The sequence below is a fragment of the Aquarana catesbeiana genome, linkage group LG05, assembly GCF_042186555.1.
Source record: "Aquarana catesbeiana isolate 2022-GZ linkage group LG05, ASM4218655v1, whole genome shotgun sequence".
Taxonomy (NCBI): Eukaryota; Metazoa; Chordata; class Amphibia; order Anura; family Ranidae; genus Aquarana; species Aquarana catesbeiana.
In genome coordinates, this window is record NC_133328.1 from 591,800,705 (window position 1) to 591,819,580 (window position 18,876).

Below are 18,876 nucleotides of genomic sequence, written 5' to 3' on the forward strand. Positions count from 1 at the left end.
TACCTAAGCTCCTTCTGGTTGGTTTACATATTTATTAAGTTGTGATAAGGCATTTTTCTATGTGATTGATAAAGTTAACCAACTGGAGCTTGGATAAATTCACAGGATCCTGTGCCCTGGTACTTTGCTAATTAATCAGTGAGATTCACTCACACTGTTGTTAAAAGCTCCCTCAACTAAACATGTGCACTGCCAAAAAATGTGTTCGTTTTCATTTTATTCGTTTTTTAGTTTTCTTGCTTGAAATTCGAAAATTTGGAAATTCAAATTTTCGAATTTCCAAATTTTCGATTTTGCGAATTTTCGATCTAGCGAATTTCTGATTTTCGAATTTCTGGAATTTGGAATTTTGGAATTTGCGGAAATTCGGAATTAGAAAAATCGGAAATTCCAAAATTCCAAAATTCCAAAATTCTAAAATCTGAAAAAAAAAAGAGGGAAAATCAGTAGAATTTGAAATGAAAATAACTAACTAACTATTAATTTATACAGTGCCTTGCAAAAGTATTCACCCTCCTTGGCTTTTTACCTATTATGTTACATTACAGCCTTTAGTTCAATGTTTTTTTAATCTAAATTATATGTTATGGATCAGAACACAATAGTTCAAGTTGGTGAAGTAAAATTAGAAAAATATATACATAAGTCTATTTTTCAGAAATAAAAAAAATGATAATTGGCTTGTATGTATTCACCCCCTTTGTTATGAAGCCCATAAAAAGCTCTGGTGCAACCAATTACCTTCAGAAGTCACATAATTAGTGAAATGATGTCCACCTGTGTGCAATCCAAGTGTCACATGATCTGTCATTACATATACACACCTTTTTAAAAGGCCCCAGAGGCTGCAACACCTAAGCAAGAGGCACCACTAACTAAAAACACTGCCATTAGGACCAAGGATCTCTTCAAACAAGTAAAGGACAATGTTGTTGAGAAGTACAAGTCATGGTTAGGTTATAAAAAAATATCCAAATTTTTGATGATCCCTAGAAGCACCATCAAATCTATCATAACCAAGTGGAAAGAACATGGCACAACAGCAAATCTGCCAAGAGGCGGCTGCACACCAAAACTCATGGAACGGGCAAGGAGGGCATTAATCAGAGAGGCAGCACAGAGCCGCATCTAAACGAATGGAATGGAACAAATTAATAATAAATAATAATAAAAAGTTTTTATTATTATTTATTATTACTAGATCTATACGTTCCATTTGTTTAGATACGGCATTCGTTATTTCGGATAATTCGCAACTTCGGATAAATTCGTATTTGTTACATTCATAAACAGCCAAATTTGAAAGGAAATTCCAATACCTATAATTTAAAAGTAATAGTAATTATTAGTTAGTTATTATTTCAGATTTTTGGGTTTTTGAATTGTCATTCTTTAAAATTTTCAGATTTTCATTTTTATTTATGGATTTTTGAATTTTCAAATTTTCAAATTTTCGAAATTTTGAATTTTGAATTTCCTAATTTCGAATTTCCACATTTCCGAAATTTCAATATACCAAAATTCTAAATTTCGAATCTCCTAACTTTGAATTTTCAAAATTCCGAATTCTAGAATTTTACATTTTGGAAATTCCGAATTTTGGAAATTCCAAAAATTTCGGAAATTCAAACATTTCACCTTCGGAAATTCGAAAATTCGATATTTCGGAAATTCTATATTTAGGAAATTCGATATTTTGGAAATAAAAAACGAATTCGGAAGTAAACAAATTGCACATGTCTACCCCCAACCATAAACCCTAGTTTCTGACATAAGCCCTATCTAATGAGCATAACATTTTCAAGCTGTTCCTGCCCCTTCCCCAGCCCGGTACTCCTGTGAGTGCTGAAGGGGCAGAGAAGAGAGCAGTAATTGACAGTCACAGTTCTCTGCTCTGCGAGTACCCAAGAACTGAGCGATCAGTGTCACGTGATTGCTCAGTTCTCAGGCTTAGGCCTGGTGAGGGAAAGCTTGCAGCATCAGACCGATGCTGCAGTAGGTAGGTAATGATCTATGTTTATTTTTTTACAATCCCACACTTCACCTTTAAAATTGTTTAATACGTAAATATTTTGCTTCTAAGTTAAAGAAGGTTGACTTATTTCTAGTTGGCTGTGTGAAGAAAAACACGAACCACAGCTGGGACACATAGTAGATTGGTAAACATGTTCTTTTAATTCTTTTCCAGGCAAGTGGATTATAGCAGAAATAGACTTCCTCTATGTGGATAAACTTATCATTTATGGTGTTTTGGAGTTAAGAAACGTCACAGACAACTCAACAGTAGGATCAGCACCCTCCTTTAAAACATCGGTCCTGAGTGCCAATTATATATCTATACAGGTAATCAACTGACCACTCACTTATAGGGGTTTCTGTGCAATTCAAAAGCAGAACAAAGACATCCTTCCATTCCTATCAAGAGTTTGTGGACACCTTACCATCACACCTACCTATTAGTCAATCAAGTAAAGAATAATCAAGTAAAATATACACTCAAGATATAAAAAAATACTCTCTTTATTCTTGTAATTGTTTATTGTAGCATTATAAACTGAAATTGTCTAAACAATTATACCCAATGCTAAAGTGCATTAAACAAAACACATACTGTATATATATATATATACAGTAAATTCACACCTAAGAGCAACATCATGGCTACCATAAACTGAATATTATTAATGTCTTGGTAACAGCGCCATCCAATGTACTGCATCTGACTATCCTGCAGACAATATACTTCTCATAAATAGATCTTACATTTGCATACTGGTTATCAGTCTTCAAAAATGGCTATAAGAGGTGTTTATGGGACAGACTAGGTCATATAGTTAGTATATAAAATCATATTGTTCACTCAAAGGTGATTGCAAGAAGACTCTATACAAAACATACTGTACACTGTATTGGCTCCAATACCCATACTCTTGCCACACAGGGAACTAATGCATACATTCCCAATGTTTACATGTTTCTGACACGCAGGACAGAACAGACAACTAAATCTTATGTCGTACATGGGTTTCTTCTGAGTACTCATCTGGCAGTACTGTGAGGGTTATGTGACCCATGTCAAGTGTAATAAACTGCTTGAGCTGTATATAATCTTGGCGATCGTATCTTTATCGCTCACCCAGGACTCACACCCCAACCAAGCATTGCACTTGGGGGAGTTCTATAGTGTGATATCAAAGGTGGTGCAGATACATGTTCTTCCAGACAGTAAGCAATGTCTATTAATCATGATGCATCTGAGTACCATATTGCATGCTCACTCATAGCCACACTAAGTCCCTGAAGAGTGATGCAAATCAATGTCACATGGGATGATGCGGTTCTACCCAGAGCTCCATCAGGACCTACCTATATGGCCAAAAGTATGTGGACATATGTGGATAATGTTAATGCAACAGCATACAAGACACTTTAGAAAACTGTGTCAACTAACCATGTGGCAACAGTTTGGGGAAGGCCCTTGTTTTTTCTAACATGACTGTGCTTTAGCAAAATGCCAATGGTAGTAAATTGATGGGTGATTTTTTTTTTCCTGACCTGAAAGGTATTGTCATAATGTGCTAGTATTTATCGCATACTAGTACATTATGTTAAACTTCCCTGTAAACGAAGCCCTCCAGTGATGCGCTGTCACCGTTGGAGGCCGCTTCCATCTTCCTTCCGGGTCCGCGGACTGAGGCTGTGTGACTGGCCGGAGCTGCCATTTACGGCACAGGACTCCGGGAACAGCCCAGGTGGCCATTCCTTCAAAGGGCATATGCTGGTGACGTCATCCGCTGCATATACAGTAAATTTCTCCTAAACTATGCACATTTAGGAGATATTTACAGTACCTATAGGTAGGCCTTATTATAGGCTTACCTATAGGTACAAGTCAGAGATGGGAGTTTACTCCCACTTTAAAGATGTAGTTTGATGAGTTTGGTGTGGAGGCCTGCATACAGCCCTGACCTCAACCTTTTTGGACACCTTCAGAATAACCAAGCCAAGCCCGATCTTTTCAGCAAAATTCACTGCCCGACCTTAAAATGCTTTTTTGGCTGCATGGGCACAATTCCCCAAGGACACATTCCAAAATTCTGTGGAAAGCTTTCTGAAATGAGTGGAAGCTGGTATAGCAGCAAAAGAGGATTGGGGTAGGATAGGGCAACTACTAAATAATGCCCATGGTTTTGGAATTGGATGTCCAATAAATGTATGTAAGTGTGAAGACCAGATGACAATATAGAATACTTTCCCTTTTGGATTTTATTTTCATTTTTTACAGTATGAGGCTGTAGGAGAAGTAATGCTGGCCAGTGTGTATGTATATATGTATGTATGTATGTATGTATGTGTGTATATATATATATATATATATATATATATATATATATATATATATATATATATATATATATGTATATATATATATATATATATATGTATATATATATATATATATATATATATATATATATATATATATATATATATATATATATATATATATATATATATATATATATATATATATATATATATGTAGCAAATGCTGCCCCCATTTTTTGAGCAACGTTTGTGATAATCTGCCCTTTTATAACTTGCTAGGGGATGATTATGAGTGCCTCTGGTGAGTGGGACATTTACACTTTTAACATCAACACTTTCCAAATTGTAAAATATGAGGCTGAGTGTAAGCCAGCCAGATGTTTTACTCCTTGTGTACAATTACAGTGAGCAATGAAATTCTTGAATGGGGAGATGTTGCCTCACTAACCACCTAAATTTACATGTAGATTTGCTAACTTATATCTGAACCAACCCTACATGATTCTGATATTCTAGAGCAGGAATCTTCAAACTACGGCTCTCCAGCTGTTGCGGAACTACACATCCCATGAGGCATTGTAAAACTCTGACATTCACAGACATGACTAGGCATGATGGGAATTGTAGTTCCTAAACAACTGGAGGATCGTAGTTTGAAGACCCCTGTTCTAGAGGGTTCAGGTATCATATATGTTTTATTGGCTTTTTTCAGGGTGGAATGTTAATAGCAGGAACGGAAACTGACCCATTCCAGGGAGAACTACATATTATATTAAGAGGAAGCCATTCAACTCCAGAATTCCCATTGCCAAATGGACCAAATCAGGGATCAAAAGTTATAGGCAAGTACAAAATGACAACTATATCGCTGAATAACTTTCAATTTCACATACTGACTTCAAGTTGCAGCATATCAAGAAATGATGGAATCCTTCTTTTGTAGGGGTATTTGGAGAACTTGATCTTCATGGACTTCCACGTGCTGTATATAGGACTAAACTGGCAAATACAGCACCAGCTGGATCACAGTACATCATCCTAGCAGAGCCTGTGGACTGGCAGGTATATCTGAATGATCATTGGCACAGCTGACACTTAAAATAGAACTAAAAGCAAAACTTTATTTTTTTAATTTTGGATAAAGTAAGGGAGGGTTCTAATTCTAATCTGTCAATTTTATTTTGTCCCATCAGGAGATTTCCCTTCATTTCCTGTTCCAAAGCCAAAACAGGAAGCGAGAGGAAATCCCTTCAAAGTGAAGAAATCCCTGGTTGTCACAAGAACTAGTGTCCCCATTGAAAGATTTTTCCTCTTTTCTTCTTCTGGGGACAGCCTAAAATGTGGGTTTTTCTTTTACTTTCACTAAAATTGGTAAACATGACAAATAAAGAGGGCAAATCTCCCTATCAGAGGCACAGATGGCAAATAAAGAACTGACAGGAGTTCTAATCCCTCTCCACTCTATCAAAAGTTTTGCCTTTAGCATACCTCCTAGCTTGTGGACTTGAGAATGAGGAACACAGTAGGGAGATGAAGGCAAAAATTGTGCGTGGTTAATGTATGCTAAATATTGGGTGTGGCTTTATGGTCTGATTATAAACAACAAATAAACACCAGCTAGGAATTATCCCAAATTACATTCACCCACCGTAAACACTGTCCCACCTTCTCTACACACTTCCTGCCTTTATACATTGACCCCCTGTATACAATGTCCCTCTTCTCTCTAGTACACAATGCTCCCACTTCCTTTCTACACTATCCCCCTCCCTGTATACACTGCCTCCTTTCATAAATGCCTCTCTCGGCTTGTCAGCGGCCTGTATGTATGTATGTATGTATGCAGGGGCGGACTGACAACTCATAGGGCCCCCGGGCTATAGAAGATTATGGGGCCTCCATGCAATAGAAGATTATGGGGCCCCCGGGCTTACAGATGGCCGTCATGCCAGGAGTAAGTAACAAACAAAACATATAGAGTACAGCAGTCAGTATGAGCGCCACGCTCACATCAGAGTCCTCCCTTACATCAAAGTCCCAACAGTCTCCCTATACATCACAGTCCACAGAGTGCCACCTTACTGCAGAGCCCCTCAGTGTGCCACCCTACGGCAGAGCCCCCCAGTGTGCCACCCTACGGCAGAGCCCCCAGAGTGTCACCTTCCATCAGTGTCCCCTTACACACACCTTTGCACCTTAGTGCTTGGTGTGACAGGCAGCTGTCGGGAAAAGGCTTTTAATTAGAAAAAATCCACTTGTTGCAGGCTCTGAACTGCGCAAGTGAGTCAAAGGGCCAGAAGAATAGTGAACTGCTGTGGTTGGCCTCAGATTGGGCAGTGGGGCATGTGAATAAAGGCCATGCATGATGTGTGCCATGATGTCACTGCACAGGTGTGTACCCAGATCTGCCTTGCTGCCTGACCTGAGGTCGAGCTCAAGTAGATGGCTCCAAATGGCAACAAGTGCATTTTTCACGGGCACAGGATTGTTTTATTGACTTCTGTTGAGCAGCAGTGGGCACACATGGATCATACAGTATACACACACACGCATGCACAGTATACATACACATAGACACACACACAGTACACATACACACATACAGAGTACATACAGTATATACACACATACAGTATATATACAGTATATACACATACAGTATACAATAAAAAGAGTATAAATCAGCGCGTATATGTATAATGAGCAGCTGAACACCAGGGTCAAACAATCAAATCCCTAAAATGAATAAGTATAAATAAGGTGCAGCGCTAAATCAAACAAGCAAAAAATGCATGAATGGGATGATATAAAACTGACATAAAATGCAATACAGCTCCGTACAGATAAATAATAAAACTCCAGATCAATATCCTCAAAGCGTGTATGCAATATAATCATTCAAGTTTCAAAGAGCAACGAAAAAAGTCCATAAAATCATCCAATGATTCAACCAATCAAGTGTGATGAAACAGCATGCCGGTATAAGTGACTAATCGATGTGCCCTCCACCTTTAATAAGAGTGGCCTCTCACCTGGCAGCCAGGACCCTTTAATTACAGAGGGTCATATAGGCATTCCCATGTGGGTCATACAAAGATGTTACACTGCAAATCAGCATACAGGACTTCCGTCAAATGGCAGGATATTGAAGATCAGGATACTCTCGATATATATGATGACATATGGAACAAAAAAGGGGAACAGAATAGTGCTCTTCATATGGTGTAGTTTATTGTAAAGATAAAATTATTTCACTTACAAATCAAGCACTTCTCCAGTGCAAGTACAAAAGCAGATCACGATGGTGTGTACACACAGTTGTTGAGCATGCGCGATGGCCGCGGGTGACATCACGACGTATCCTCGTTCTGGACGCGTTGCGTCCCAGTGGGCGGGACTTCTTCAGCAGAATTGAATTGCTGATTTGCAGTGTAACATCTTTGTATGACCCACATGGGAATGCCTATATGACTAGAGTTTTATTATTTATCTGTACGGAGCTGTATTGCATTTTATGTCAGTTTTGTATCATCCCATTCATGCATTTTTTGCTTGTTTGATTTAGCGCTGCACCTTATTTATACTTACACATACAGTATACACACACACACACATACAGTATATACACACACTATACATACACATACAGTATACACACACAGTCACACATATACACATACAGTGTACACACACACATACAGTATATACACACACTATACATACACATACAGTATACACACACAGTCACACATATACACATACAGTATATACACACACACACAATCCCACATACATACACACATACAGTATACACACACAGTCACACATACAGTATACACACACACAGTCACACACACACATACAGTATACACACACAGTATACACACACACAGTCACACATACATTATACACACACAGTCACACATACATACATACATACATACATACAGACATTATACACACACACACACCAGCACTTTTCACCCAAAAATTAACCTGATTGAACACACTGCTGCCCCCATCTCCTGGCATGCTGGTACTTGTAGTGCCCCAGCAGCTCACAAACACATTAGGTGATAATACAGGAGAGGAGGAGTCTGTGCCTGTGTATCGGTGGGCAGGTAATGAGTATTGAGGTGTAGTAGAGATTGGGGGAGACATTCGGGACATGTCCTTCCTCCAGGAGCAGTGCACTTCTCACACACAAAATCGATCTAATAGCTTTAGAGACAGGAGGAGTCCTGCTAGAGGAAACACATCCTCCCTCTCTGCTCACCAGTAATCCACTGACAAGAATCCATTTTGTACAGCTCAGCCAGCTTACCTTATCAGGCAGCAGTCCGTCCCACACTGCAGGCTGTGTCCCTGCCTCCTCCTCTCCTCCAGCAGTCGGCATCTCCTGCTCCTGTGTCAAAAAAAACGCGCTGTGGAAGGGGGCGTGTACAGCGTGTTCCCATTGGCTGAGGGGGCAGTGCAGAGGTGGAGCAGATATAGCCTCGGGATTTTCACATCAAAATGATGTCCGTGTTGGACATTTCAGGGACAGATGTAAAAAAAGCACAGATTTTTGCATACTGTCCCTAGTTTTACTGAGGGAGTGCCCGAATGGTCAGTCCGACCCTGTCTGTATGGTAATGTTAGGCCTTGTTCACACAGGCATACTTAAGCGTACACCATGACCCTAGGGATGCATAGGTGTTCTGTGTATCCTCATGCAGGCAGTCCCATTCATGTCAATTAGGATGGAGCAGCTGCACAGACACAGCCGCTTTCCCCAATCTGACATCTGTGTGGGAACAAATCCTTGAATCTGCACTGTCTACGTTCAGAGACCCGCACCCACGTGGATGTCACATTGGGAGCAGTGGCTCTGTCAGTGCAGCTACTGTGTCCCACATGACATGAATGGGACTGGCTGCAGGGGGATACACGCAATAACTGTGAATCGCATGCCTTTGTGGGAAAACATGGCCCTCGCATGGGTATTCTTAAATGTGAACAAGGCCTAACAGTAACATAAAGACATACATACACACACATGCATATAAACCTAAGTATGCGCACGCATACAGTATCTCACAAAAGTGAGTACACCCCTCACATTTTTGTAAATATTTTATTCTATCTTTTCATGCGACAACACTGAAGAAATTACACTTTGCTACAATGTAAAGTAGTGAGTGTACAGCTTGTATAACAGTGTACATTTGCTTTCCCCTCAAAATAACTCAACACACAGCCATTATTGTCTAAACTGCTGGCAACAAAAGTGAGTACACCCCTAAGTGAAAATGTCCAAATTGGGCCCAAAGTGTCAATATTTTGTGTGGCCACCGTTATTTTCCAGCACTGCCTTAACCCTCTTGGGCATGGAGTTCACCAGAGATTTACAGGTTGCCACTGGAGTCCTCTTCCACTCCTCCATGACGACATCACAGAGCTGGTGGATGTTAGAGACTTTGCGCACCACCTTCTGTTTGAGGATGCCCCACAGATGCTCAATAGGGTTTAGGTCTGGAGACATGCTTGGCCAGTCCATCACTTTTATGCTCAGCTTCTTTAGGAAGGCAGTGGTCATCTTGGACATGTGTTTGGGGTCATTATGTTGGAATACTGCCCCGCAGACCAGTCTCCGAAGGGAGGGGTTCATTCTCTGCTTCAGTATGTCACAGTACATGTTGGCATTCATGGTTACCTCAATGAACTGTAGCTCCCCAGTGCTGGCAGCACTCATGCAGCCCCAGACCATGACACTCCCACCACCATGCTTGACTGTAGGCAAGACCAGGGCTGTGTTTTGGCCTAGGCCGACAAGGCCTAGGCCTAGGGCGGCACTTTGCGGGGGGCGGCAAGAAGGGCCGCCCCCCCCCCGCATGAGATAAAGCCCCCCACCCGTCTTGCTGATTCCCGGCTCCCGCTGCCACCTCCCGCACACTTGCAGCCCACAGCGGCCGGCTTTCTGTAGCGGCGCCACTGTGTATGGGCGTGCTTGGCAGAGGATGGGGGCGTGTATCTCACGCCCCCCTACTCTCTGACAAGCACGCCCATACACCACGGCGCCGCTACAGAAAGCCGGCCGCCGTGGGCTGCAAGTGTGCGGGAGGCGGCAGCGGGAGCCGGGAATCAGCAAGACGGGTGGGGGGGCTTTATCTCATGCGGGGGGGCGGCGTGTGTCACTCGCGCCCCCATAAGCAACAGGTGACAGGTGGAGCCTTAAGCTCCGCCTACCCTCCCCTGCACTGCATCTTCTCCTCGGCCCTGGGGCTGTGACGTCAGGAGGAGAGAGAGGAGCACGAGGGAAACCCCCAGGACAGCAGGTACAGTGTTTTAATAAAGTATATCAGTGTTATGGACACTGGCAGCATTTGATGGGCACTGGCAGAATTTGATGGGCACTGGCAGAATTTGATGGGCACAGTGGCTGCATTTGATAGACACAGTGGCTGCATTTGAGGGCACAATGGCTACGTTTGATGGGCACGGTGGCTTCATTTGATGGGCACAGTGGCTGCGTTTGAGGGCACAATGGCTACGTTTGATGGCACAATGGCTGCATTTGATGGGCACGGTGGCTTCATTTGATGGGCACAGTGGCTGCGTTTGAGGGCACAATGGCTACGTTTGATGGCACAATGGCTGCATTTGATGGGCACGGTGGCTTCATTTGATGGGCACAGTGGCTGCATTTGATAGCACAGTGGCTGCATTTGATGGGCACAGTGGCAGCATTTGATGGGCACAGTGGCTGCATTTGAGGGCACAATGGCTACATTTGATGGCACAATGGCTGCGTTTGATGGGCATGGTGGCTTCATTTGATGGGCACAGTGGCTGCGATTGATGGGCACGGTGGCTTCATTTGATGGGCACAATGGCTACGTTTGATGGCACAATGGCTGCGTTTGATGGCACAATGGCTACGTTTGATGGCACAATGGCTACGTTTGATGGCACAGTGGCTGCGTTTGAGGGCACAATGGCTGCGTTTGATGGCACAGTGGCTGCGTTTGATGGCACAATGGCTACTTTTGATGGCACAATGGCTGCGTTTGATGGGCACAGTGGCTGCAATTGATGGGCACAGTGGCAGCATTTGATGGGCACAGTGGCTGCATTTGATGGGCACAGTGGCTGCATTTGATGGGGCACAGTGAGGCTGCAATTGATGGGCACAGTGAGACCCCCCGTGATAGCATTAAAACTCAGCAACTAAAAATACTGTAGCTGCTGACTTTTAATATTAGAACACTTACTTGTCCAGGGATCCAGCGATGTCGACACCTCAGCCGATTTTCGGATTGGCTCTCGGGTTTTGCCATTATCATTCATGGTAAGGGAAACCGACCGGTTCCCTACTGCACATGTGCGAAGCGCGTTGCACTTTCTGAATGGCCCAGTGGAGGAAGGAGGAGGGGGGGCAAACTTCAGAGGGGACAGCGCAGTCTCCCAGAAGTGGGGAAGGGTACCTGTCAGAAACAGGTACCCGTTCCCCCCTGAAAGGTGCCAAATGAGCCTAAAGAGGAAGGGGTGTTGTTTACAGATGATAGGGTGGGTCTTAAACAGGAAGGGGTGTGGCCTCGGCAGGATGGGGTGGGTCGTATTTAAATTAGGGGGGTGCATGCGTTTAGTCAGGCCTAGGGCAGCACAAAACCTAAATATACCACTGGGCAAGACACACTTGTCTTTGTACTCCTCACCTGGTTGCCACCACACACGCTTGACACCATCTGAACCAAATAAGCTTTTCTTGGTCTCATCAGATCACAGGACATGGTTCCATTAATCCCTGTCCTTAGTCTGCTTGTCTTCAGCAAACTGTTTGCGGGCTTTTTTGTGCATCATCTTTAGAAGAAGCTTCCTTCTGGGACGACAGCCATGCAAACCAATTTCATGCAGTGTGCGGTGTATGGCCTGAGCACTGACAGGCTGACCCCTCACCCCTTCAACCTCTACAGCAATGCTGGCAGCACTCATATGTCTATTTCCCAAAGACAACCTCTGGATATGACGCTGAGCATGTGTACTCAACTTCTTTAGTCGACCATGGCGAGGCCTGTTCTGAGTGGAACCTGTCTTGTTAAACCGCTGTATGATCTTGGCCACCGAGCTGCAACTCAGTTTCAGGGTCTTGGCAATCTTCTCATAGCCTAGGCCATCTTTATGTAGAGCAACAATTCTTTTTTTCAGATCATCAGAGAGTTCTTTGCCATGAGGTGCCATGTTGAACTTCCAGTGACCAGCATGAGAGAAAGAGCGATAACACCAAATTTAGCACACCTGCTCCCCATTCACACCTGAGACCTTATTACACAAACAAGTCACATGACACCGGGAGGGAAAATGGTAATTTGGCCCAATTTGGACATTTTCACTTAGGGGTGTACTCACTTTAGTTGTCAGTAGGGATGAGCTTCGTGTTCGAGTCGAACCCATATTCAACTCGAACATCGGCTGTTCGCCCGTTCGCCGAATTCGAACGATATGGGCCGTTCGCGCTAAATTCGTGTGGCGCGTCACGGCCCATAATTCACTGCGGCATCGCAGTGCATTGCTGGCTGATGATTGGCCAAGCATGCACTATGACCCGCATGCTTGGCCAATCACAGCGCCGTCAGTAGAGAGAGCTGTAATTGGCCAAAGCCAGGGTGGCTTTGGCCAATTATGGCTCAGGGGATTTAGTACACACCCCACACTATATAAGGCCGCCTGCACGGCGGCCCTGTGTAGTGTGTGTTCCGGTGTGCTGAGAGATAGAGAGAGAGAGAGACAGTGTCATTTGATTTGAGTTAGATAGATTAGGCAGAACAGTCAGTCAGTTAGCTGCACTTACAGTGTATTGTGTATATATATGCATCCCAGGTGTTGCATATATATATATACACTGTATTCAGTTTAGCTAGATCCGTTCCTGTTATCTTCTATCTAGACTATTTACATTTAATGCAGTGCGTCCTGCTCACAGTGTTCAGCTAGATCCGTTCCTGCTATTTACATTTAGTGCAGTGCGTCCTGCTCACAGTGTTCAGCTAGATCCGTTCCTGTTATCTTCTAGACTATTTACATTTAGTGCAGTGCGTCCTGCTCACAGTGTTCAGCTAGATCCGTTCCTGCAATTTACATTTAGTGCAGTGCGTCCTGCTCACAGTGTTCAGCTAGATCTGTTCCTGCTATTTACATTTAGTGCAGTGCGTCCTGCTCACAGTGTTCAGCTAGATCCGTTCCTGCTATTTACATTTAGTGCAGTGCGTCCTGCTCACAGTGTTCAGCTAGATCCGTTCCTGTTATTTACATTTAGTGCAGTGCGTCCTGCTCACAGTGTTCAGCTAGATCCGTTCCTGCTATTTACATTTAGTGCAGTGCGTCCTGCTCACAGTGTTCAGCTAGATCCGTTCCTGCTATTTACATTTAGTGCAGTGCGTCCTGCTCACAGTGTTCAGCTAGATCCGTTCCTGCAATTTACATTTAGTGCAGTGCGTCCTGCTCACAGTGTTCAGCTAGATCCGTTCCTGCTATTTACATTTAGTGCAGTGCGTCCTGCTCACAGTGTTCAGCTAGATCCGTTCCTGTTATCTTCTAGACTATTTACATTTAGTGCAGTGCGTCCTGCTCACAGTGTTCAGCTAGATCCGTTCCTGTTATTTACATTTAGTGCAGTGCGTCCTGCTCACAGTGTTCAGCTAGATCCGTTCCTGCTATTTACATTTAGTGCAGTGCGTCCTGCTCACAGTGTTCAGCTAGAGCCGTTCCTGCTATTTACATTTAGTGCAGTGCGTCCTGCTCACAGTGTTCAGCTAGATCCGTTCCTGTTATCTTCTAGACTATTTACATTTAGTGCAGTGCGTCCTGCTCACAGTGTTCAGCTAGATCCGTTCCTGCTATTTACATTTAGTGCAGTGCGTCCTGCTCACAGTGTTCAGCTAGATCCGTTCCTGTTATCTTCTAGACTATTTACATTTAGTGCAGTGCGTCCTGCTCACAGTGTTCAGCTAGATCCGTTCCTGTTATCTTCTAGACTATTTACATTTAGTGCAGTGCGTCCTGCTCACAGTGTTCAGCTAGATCCGTTCCTGTTATCTTCTAGACTATTTACATTTAGTGCAGTGCGTCCTGCTCACAGTGTTCAGCTAGATCCGTTCCTGTTATCTTCTAGACTATTTACATTTAGTGCAGTGCGTCCTGCTCACAGTGTTCAGCTAGATCCGTTCCTGTTATCTTCCTACTGACAGGCAGGCTTGTCTGGTTACAGTATATAAAGCTACCTGAAGAAAATTACAGGTGTTCTATTTGATCCTATTAGTACCACGGTCAGGCAGCTAGACTATTTACATTTAGTACAGTGCGTCCTGCTCACAGTGTTCAGCTAGATCCGTTCCTGTTATCTTCCTACTGACAGGCAGGCTTGTCTGGTTACAGTATATAAAGCTACCTGAAGAAAATTACAGGTGTTCTATTTGATCCTATTAGTACCACGGTCAGGCAGCTAGACTATTTACATTTAGTACAGTGCGTCCTGCTCACAGTGTACAGCTAGATCCGTTCCTGTTATCTTCCTACTGACAGGCAGGCTTGTCTGGTTACAGTATATAAAGCTACCTGAAGAAAATTACAGGTGTTCTATTTAAGGTGCATATTACCGCTGACTCATGGTCCAGCAGGCATGGACAGGGACGTTACCTAAGTTTCACGGCGCATTGGGTGACTCTGCTGGCAGCTAGGAAGGATGCAGGACAAGGTGCAGTAGTGTTGGAGGTTGTTCCGCCACCACGCCTCCAAAATGCTGATTGTGACACACCTCTCTCCTCCACCCCCTCCTCTTCTTCTTCCTCCATGGCCTCTTCCTCGGAACCAGCGGTGCTCCGTAGGCGTTCAAGGGGCTACGCAAGTACGCAGGCCAAAAGATGCCATGCGGTGCTTGAGCTGGTGTGCTTGGGGGACAGGAGCCACACTGGGGCAGAGGTTCTGTCAGCTCTGCAGGGGCAGGTTCAGAGGTGGTTGGCGCCACGCCAACTTAAGGCAGGAATGGTGGTTTGCGACAATGGCACCAACCTCCTCTCTGCCCTCCAACAGGGACAAATGACCCATGTGCCCTGTTTGGCTCACGTCCTTAACTTGGTGGTGCAGCGGTTCTTGGGCAGGTACCCGGGCTTACAGGATGTCCTGAGGCAGGCCAGGAAAGTCTGTGTGCATTTCCGCCGGTCATATAATGCCAGTGCTCGGCTGACGGACCTCCAAAAGGAGTTTAACCTGCCCAAGAACTGCCTAATCTGTGACATGCCCACCAGGTGGAACTCAACGTTGGCCATGCTGCAGCGGCTGCACACGCAGCAGAGGGCCATCAATGAGTACCTGTGCGACTATGGCACCAGGACAGGGTCAGGGGAGCTTGGTTTTTTTTCCCCACGCCAGTGGGCCATGATCAGGGATGCATGCACTGTCCTGTCACCATTCGAGGAGGCCACGAGGATGGTGAGCACTGACAGTGCATGCATCAGTGACACTGTCCCCCTTGTCCACCTGTTGGAGCACACGCTGCGTGGAATAATGGACAGGGCACTTGAGGCAGAACAGAGGCAGGAAGAGGAGGACTTCCTTAGCTCTCAAGGCCCCCTTTATCCAGACAGTGTTCCTGCGTGCCCGCCGATCACACAGGAAGAGGACGAGGAGGAGGAGGAGGAGGAGGAAGATTGTGTCAGTATGGAGGTGGAGCCTGGCACTCAGCATCAGCAGCAGTCTTTAAGGGATCAGTCCCAAGGAACACATGGACTTGTACGTGGCTGGGAGGAGGTGGCTGCGGACGTTGTTGTCCTTAGTGACCCAGAGGACTCCGGACCGAATGCCTCAGCAAACCTACGCTGCATGGCCTCCCTGATCCTGCAAAGCCTGCGTAAGGATCCTCGTATTCGTGGTATCAAGGAGAAGGACCAATACTGGCTGGCAACCCTCCTTGATCCACGTTACAAGGGTAAGGTTGCGGACCTTATCTTGCCATCGCAGAGGGAGCAGAGGATGAAACATCTTCGGGAGGCCTTGCAGAAAGGTCTGTGCAACGCGTTCCCAGAGACTGGGAGGTTACAAACTCCTGTTTCTGGACAACGTGTTGCTGAGGCTTCGGTCAGTCAAAGAAGGAGCGGTGGAGAAGGTGGCCGTCTGACCGATGCGTTCAGACAATTTTTTGGTCCGCAGCCCCAAGGTATGATCGGTTCCAGCAACCATCGCCAGCGTCTGTTTTACATGGTGCAGGAATACCTAGGGGCAAGATCAGACTTGGACACCTTTCCCACCGAAAATCCTCTGGGTTACTGGGTCTTGAGGATGGATCACTGGCCAGAGCTTGCACAGTATGCAATTGAGCTACTGGCCTGTCCTGCATCCAGCGTTCTTTCGGAACGCACATTCAGTGCTGCTGGAGGCGTGGTAACCGATCACAGGGTGCGTCTGTCCACCGACTCGGTCGATCGGCTGACCTTCATAAAAATGAATGAGTCTTGGATCACCACCAGCTACCAAGCACCTGATGCTGATGTAACCGAATAATTTTTTTTGAAATCTCAGATCCCTTCAAAGACTGCCTATGCTGATGCTGAGTGACTATCCCTGAGTAATTATCCTCTTCCTCCTCAATCATCACGCTGATAGCTTGTAAGAACATTTTTGGTTCTGGGCGCCACCACCAGTGCCTAAGGCACAATTTTTCAGCCCCTGTTTAACAGGGGCGTGTAATTACAATTTTTGATGTAATACTTTGCAGCAGGGCTCGTTCCTGCATTCCAACTAGAGTGTCTGTGAGGGGTTGCAGTGTTGTGGCACCAGCACCAGTGCCTAAGGCCCAATTTTTCTGCCCCTGTCTAACAGGGGCGTGTAATTACAATTTTTGATGCAATACTTTGCAGCAGGGCTCGTTCCTGCGTTCCAACTAGAGTGTCTGTGAGGGGTTGCAGTGTTGTGGCACCAGCACCAGTGCCTAAGGCCCAATTTTTCTGCCCCTGTCTAACAGGGGCGTGTAATTACAATTTTTAATGCAATACTTTGCAGCAGTGCTCGTTCCTGCGTTCCAACTAGAGTGTCTGTGAGGGGTTGCAGTGTTGTGGCACCAGCACCAGTGCCTAAGGCCCAATTTTTCTGCCCCTGTCTAACAGGGGCGTGTAATTACAATTTTTGAAGCAATACTTTGCAGCAGGGCTCGTTCCTGCGTTCCAACTAGAGTGTCTGTGAGGGGTTGCAGTGTTGTGGCACCAGCACCAGTGCCTAAGGCCTAATTTTTCAGCTCCTGTTCAACAGGGGCATGTAATTACAATTCTTGATCTAATATTTCACAGCAGGGCCCTGTGAGGGCTTACAGTGTTGTGGCCACAGCAACACCTAAGGCCCAAATTTCTGCTGAATATATAGGGCAGGACCCTACTTTCAAACATCTAACTTACAAATGACTCCTACTTGCAAACGGAAGGAGACAACAGGAAGTGAGATGAAATCTACCCCTAGGAAGGGAAATTCTCTCCTGTAAGAGTTAATATGGGAAAACAATTTCTCCTTTCCACTGATGCTTTCCAATCCTTGTTCCACAAAAAAACCCAAATTTTCAAAAAACATTTTTCATTGGGACAAAAAAGTGAGGTGAAATCTTCTGAAGAGGAGGAAAGACAGCAAAACAAATGTCACAGGGGTGATAACCCTTCCCTATGTTTTCCAAAAAGCTTAGAAAAGATTTTTTGGCTGGAGCTAAACACGTTAAAAATGTTCAAAATTACAAACAGATTCTACTTAACAACAAACCTACAGTCCCTGTCTTGTTTGCACCGCCTGTATACTGCTGTTCAGAGTATATAGGGCCTGGTGGCCCCACACCTTTCCTTATTTTAATTTGGGTGCGGGGTTCCCCTTAATATCCATACAAGACCCAAAGGGCCTGGTAATGGACTGGGGGGTACCCATGCCATTTGTCTCACTGATTTTCATCCATATTGCCATGACCCGACATGACATTAAACCCGCAAGCAGTTTTAAATGAGATTTTTTCCTTTAAAAATGACATTTGGTGCAGGGACTGTTCTAAACATGGTAAACACGCGTCACTTTACAGGCATACTATAGACACCCCCCAGGTACGATATTTAAAGGAATATTTCACTTTTTTTTTTTTTACTTTAAGCATCATTAAAATCACTGCTCCCGAAAAAACGGCCGTTTTTAAAAGTTTTTTTTGCATTGATACATGTCCCCTGGGGTAGGACCCGGGTCCCCAAACCCTTTTTAGGACAATACCATGCAAATTAGCCTTTAAAATGAGCACTTTTTATTTCGAACGTTCGAGTCCCATAGACGTCAATGGGGTTCTAACGTTCGTGCGAACTTTCGGTCCGTTCGCGGGTTCTGGTGCGAACCGAACCGGGGGGTGTTCGGCTCATTCCTAGTTGTCAGCAGTTTAGACATTAATGGCTATGTGTTGAGTTATTTTGAGGGGACAGCAAATGTACACGCTGTACACTCATTACTTTACATTGTAGCCAAGTGTCATTTCTTCAGTGTTGTCACATGAAAAGATATAAT

General features: G+C 44.5%; 1 protein-coding gene across 1 annotated transcript in view; it reads left to right on the plus strand.

Moving 5' to 3' along the window:
• The window catches only part of LOC141146080 (fibrocystin-L-like), a 364,397-nt gene that overhangs the window by 284,260 nt on the left and 61,261 nt on the right, over positions 1-18,876 (plus strand). Inside the window, exons 57-59 of the mRNA XM_073632840.1 lie at positions 2,189-2,343; positions 5,042-5,171; positions 5,273-5,391. Coding sequence (XP_073488941.1) covers positions 2,189-2,343; positions 5,042-5,171; positions 5,273-5,391 — 404 coding nt within the window. The remainder of the gene's footprint in view (positions 1-2,188; positions 2,344-5,041; positions 5,172-5,272; positions 5,392-18,876) is intronic.